This window comes from Colobus angolensis, unplaced genomic scaffold (assembly GCF_000951035.1).
Source record: "Colobus angolensis palliatus isolate OR3802 unplaced genomic scaffold, Cang.pa_1.0 Scaffold155, whole genome shotgun sequence".
NCBI classification, from domain to species: Eukaryota; Metazoa; Chordata; class Mammalia; order Primates; family Cercopithecidae; genus Colobus; species Colobus angolensis.
In genome coordinates this window covers 2238398-2243663 of record NW_012114655.1, presented here as the reverse complement: position 1 = coordinate 2243663, position 5266 = coordinate 2238398, and the positions used below count along the sequence as shown (strand labels likewise).

Sequence of the window (5266 nt, the reverse complement as noted above, 5' to 3'; positions counted from 1 at the left end):
GCCACCACACCTGGCTAATTTTTGTATTTTTAGTAGAGACAGGGTTTCACCATGTTGCCCAGGCTGGTCTTAAACTCCTGACCTCAAGTGATCCGCCCACCTCAGCCTCCCAAAGTGCTGGGACTATAGGCGTGAGCCATCGCGCCAAGCCTGCTGCCACATTTCTTTCACCAAAAGCAAATCTAACCGGGTTCTCTGGTTAGATGCCTACAACAGCCATCTGAGAAGCTGTCCCTTCACAGTCTGGCCCCAAGTCTTCTTCACTCCAGCTCGTCCTCTGGCACTGTGACTACACTACATTCACTGTTCCCAGAGCACATTTTCAGGCCCGTGTATAATACATACTACAGTTTGTGCACAGAATCTCTTTCACAAGATTTTCCCTCTGTCTCAAACATTCTGTATTTTTCAGGCCCTGCTCACAAATCATCTCTTCCTCAAATTTTCTCATGAAGAATAAACTTCTCCCCCTGGGTTACCTATGCACAGTTAATACAGCTTTTTTTGTGGTCCCTATTCTACACACTACTCTTACTACAATTTTTGCATTTGCTCCCACTAGAAAGTCAGATTGTTGTGGGAACCTCCTGCACCAGGAGAGCCCCAGTACCTTACACACTGACTGCCTCAAGTCAGGTGATAGGGCTTGAGGTTTTCCACTGTTTGAAAACTGGCTCTGCCATCTTTCACCTGTGCAGTTTGGGACAAGTCGTTAGGAGGCTTCCCCGAGTCTCATTTCCTCTTACGAAAAATTATTATCTCTATTTGGAGAGTTATTGTGACGATCTCAGCTTATGAAATTATGTATGTGAAGCACCCACCACAGAACACGATGCTGGCCTTTTATTAACTGTAACTGACAGATAAAAATGCGCTGGAGTAATGAAACGGGGGGGAAGAGGCTGCCCAAAGGATGAATTAAGGAGCATCAGTTCAGTCCCACCAACATTTGCTGGGTGCCTACTACGTACAGTACCAGAGGTGCAAGGACATACGCATCAAAGGACGAACGAAGCACAGTCCCTGCCCACAGGAAAAGTAAACTGCCAGATGACAAAGGTTCACCGAGGAGTTTTTGGGGTAAACCTATGGTCTCCTCCACACGAGGAGCTTTTCAAGGGCAGTGGTTCTCAACAAGGCGATATTGTTCCCCAGAGGACATTTTGGGTTGCCACAAATGGGGCACAGGTGCGACCGGCACCCAGCAGGTAGAGGCCAGGGATGTTGCTAACGAGCCTCCGACGCACGCACAGCCCCCACCACAAGGAGTCCTCAGAAGCAGAGCGCCCAAGCACAGAAGCCCTCTCCGCATACCACCCGGCAGCACCGCGCCGGGTCCCCGCCCACACCAGCCACGGGGAGCGGACTTCCGGCGGGTGGACCCACGGCGCTGCCCGCGGCGCAGCGGACCTGACTCCAACCCCGATCCCGGGAGCTCGACCCCGGGAGTGCGACCCAGGGGACACCGAGCCCCTGCAGCCCCGCGGGCACCAGCGCGCTGGGTCTCCTTATCTCTGACCGGAGCCTCCCTCCCGCCCCGCCGGGTGCTAAGGCCGCGCCAGTGAGAGACGGACCCGGCGTCCACACACAGGCCCATGGTAGGTTCTCACTCACTATTTCTCTGCTTTGGCGAGGTGTTCCAGCCCCTCGTTTATCTTCTGAGCCGCCATCTCCACAGTCAGGTCTCTGACGTGGAGAGACGGTGCGCCTGCCTCTTCCTCGGGCGCCAGGAATCCGCCCAAATAGGCGTGGGAACGCCGAGGAGGAAGCTGGTGCAGGGCGACCGTCGAGCGGCTACGGAGGGCCGGAGGGCCCAAGCCTCTGCGGCGAAGCGGGGCTGGGAACCGACCGGGGCGCCCCGCAAAGAGACATCGCGCAGGCGCAGCGCGTCAAGGCTGGCTCCACCCAGGGCATCTAGCGCAGGCGCGGTGACATACTGATGGGGTGCATTCTTTCAGTATTTGCAGAGCACTTAATATGTGTCAGGCACTGCGCTAGATGCGGGAAAATCGGCAGACAAAAACTCCCGCCCTCTTGAAGTCTTGCTTTCTCATTGTTGTGAAACTGTGGATCCTGTTTGTAGGGTTAATTGGCCTTATACTTGATTACATCTCAAGTTTCTCTGTATCACAGATAGAATAGTATTCATCCATCTATCCATTCTGCCTTTTGGGTATTAATCGTATGTCAATCAAGAAACGAAACAGACTTGTAAGCCCTGATTACTGTCAAATAATCCGTGCCCGGCGCAAATAATCGCTCTAATATTTCAAGCCGTGATAAGTGCTCTAAATGGGAAGTTGAAGGATCTAAAGTCGCGTACAGTGGTCTGGTAAAAATAGCAACCAGTAATACAGTTGGCTCCATTCGTAATTCATGGTGATTTCAATATTCACACGGATGATTCCTGCAATGCCTATGCAGCCTCTCAGCTTCCAACCTCCTGTGATCTTTCCCACACCAGCGCAGCCACACATTCCTGGTATCACACCATTGACTTTACTCATAACTGTGTGCCCTCCGTAGTGTCAGTTTCAAGTAGCTCACTTTACATTCCCTTTCCATTCCAGCTCATGCCTCTTAGTGCCAGTAATTACTTACCTTCATCAGATTCCTCACCTTTCCCTATCGCTCTGCTCTTACACTTCCCTCTTTTCCCAGCATAAATTCATGTCCCATCATCTTAGTGCATATACTGTCAACGGCCTTGGCTCCCTCTCCCTCCTTTCTCCCAGCCAGGAAAAACCCCAACTCTCCCACCTACTCTGGAACTCCTCTTGAGCAAGTGAATTTGACTGGAAAAAACAAACGAGCACGCTAACATTACTCATTTTAATGATCATAAACATCAAGACGACCTTTGGTGCTGCTGAGCAACTCTCCCACGTTTCCATGATCAAATCACTCACCCACTCTTTAGAGGGCTGTTCACACCTTCCTTCTCAAAACTCCTACACGATCTCTGCTTGCCTGCCAACTCTCACTTCTCGTTGAATAGAAAATAACAATGTGAAGAGCTCTTCCCTTTGGCCTCACCACACAATCTATTGCCAATCAATATTTTGCCTTTTCTCTCATGACAACGGGTGAACTGGCTTTGGACTTTTTCTCTGTCTATCCTCACTTTCTCATTTAGTACCCACACACAAGACCTCTCTTCATTTGGTTGTCTAGCTTGAGCTTCCTTACAGGAAGGCAGCAGAATTTCAAGAGAGTGAAAGTGGAAACTTCAGGCTTCGTAAGGCCTGGATGCCCACTGCACATTACTTCTGCTACAATTTATTGATGAAAACAAGTCATAAGGCAAGTTCAGATTCAAGAGGTAGGAAAATGGAGGAGTGTAAAATACTGTGGCCATGACTTCCAATTCACCACAACTTTGGGATGACTGATTAAATGTAAAAGGACTGTTACCAGTGGAAAGCCTTATGTTTTCAAGTGAATTTAGATTTATTAACCACCCAATGCCATCACCCTCTAAAACCATTGAAAGTGCCCAGAAAGTTTTCTAAAGGATCTACACCAAAAGCCTATAGCCTCGTCCACATTCTCCCTTATTTATTCATTCAGTATTGAATTATTATTTACTGAATGCCCACTCTGCACAAGACATTAAGCCTACACACCTAGGACCCAATTGCTGAGCAAGAGACATAATGCCTGCCCTCACTGCATTCGTGATCTGTGAGCGGATACAATATTTAACTTAATTCCTGCCCTCACTGCATTCGTGATCTATGAGAGGATACAATATTTAACTTAATTTTATTTTGGCATCAACAAAGAAAGAATGGGGGGGGAAAAAAAACCCATGATAGTGATATAGCAGTTATTAAGAAATACTTTTTAGGCACATAGTAAGGGTAAAAGTTCTCAGTGGAAATTTTCCTGTTATAAGAAATAACCCCTGAACCATCTCTGTTCTAACAGAAAAGGCAGCTCAAAGGGCCAGTCCCGCAAGCTTTGATATGCAAATGTCAGCCATTAGAAACTGGGTTCACTCAACAGGGCAATTCCCGTCATCTCCTCCTTGTCATCAGGTGTACCAAGTGTCGTGGCCACCTCCAGATAACACCATGTGTTCAGAACATCACGGTGACCGGCATTTGCATATGAAAGGGTTAAGGCGGGAGGGCCAGGTTTTTCGAGAGCTGTGTAAATGACACACCTGATCAAACCAATGCCCTGGACCCTACACAAACCAGACACCGCCTCCTCCAGGATCCCAATATAAGCAACCACTTTCCCACTGCACACTGGGTTTTCTCTTTGTTTGAATCCTCCCTATCTCTGTCTCTGTCTAGAGGAGCTGTTTTCTTCTTCCTTCCTTCTTTCTTGCCTGTTAAACTTTTTGCTCCTTAAAACTGCTCCACGTGTCCACGTTGTTAATCCTATCAGCATGAGACCAAGAACCCTGGTGTTCCTCCAGTCACTGGAGCTATATCAATAGCCATTGGTATTCAAGGGTTCTATGTTTCAAAGAACCCTTGACCAAGGAAGCCGTGGTAAGTGTGTGCTAACCTGCATTCACAGTAAAGGGGAGAAGAAGAGGGAGAATGGGCACAGTAAAGGTGTGATACAAATGTCCCCACTTTCTTCCCCCTCCCCTTCTCTTCCTACAATAAAATTGAGGTGGGAGTTGAGCAAGGGGAATTTAAACTGAGAAGCCCGCTTAGAAGAGCTGAGAATGGAAAGCATGGATCAAATGATGGTAGACTAAGACATGTAGTTTTCCAAGCTAGATTTGATAGTGTAACTCAAGCCTTGGTGACCCATAAACGTAATTCTTATTATCACAGCAGCTACCACCAGAACCTCAGCAAAAGTTGTCTTTGTGACTTCAACTTACCTCTTGCCTCTTCTAAGCCTCTTTAGGCACTTAGTGTCTTCCCTCACCCACACCATCAACATACAGACTAGCTGGCTGCTGGCCCAAGTGACTCCGTCTGAGCCAATCCCCTCCTCTAGTTCTAGAAACCCTTTTTTCTTTATTCCGCCTCAATAAAAATGTGCATTCCTGAGTGATCTACTTGTTTTGGATGTGACTAAAATGAATCACATCAAAGTGTGAATGAGGCTTCAAATAGAGCTTGCAAACCCCTTTCCTTCTCTCATGGTGGGCTTCAGTCTCTGAGAGTTCTTTGAGCCTGCCACCCCAGGTTCCTTGTCTACACAAACCTGCTTCCTTCCCCTAGCCTAGTCTGCTGCCAGGAAGCCAAATTCTTGGACCTACCTCCCACAGCTGAATGTTCCAGTCAAATAAAAG

General features: G+C 48.0%; 1 protein-coding gene across 1 annotated transcript in view; it reads right to left on the bottom strand.

Annotated features, from left to right (window-relative positions):
• NAPG (N-ethylmaleimide-sensitive factor attachment protein, gamma) overlaps positions 1-1916 on the bottom strand; it is a 24519-nt gene extending 22603 nt beyond the window's left edge. The window contains exon 1 of the mRNA XM_011936615.1: positions 1615-1916. Within this exon, the coding sequence (XP_011792005.1) occupies positions 1615-1670 (56 nt within the window). The 5' untranslated portion in view covers positions 1671-1916. The remainder of the gene's footprint in view (positions 1-1614) is intronic.
• Positions 1917-5266: the final 3350 nt, after the last annotated feature.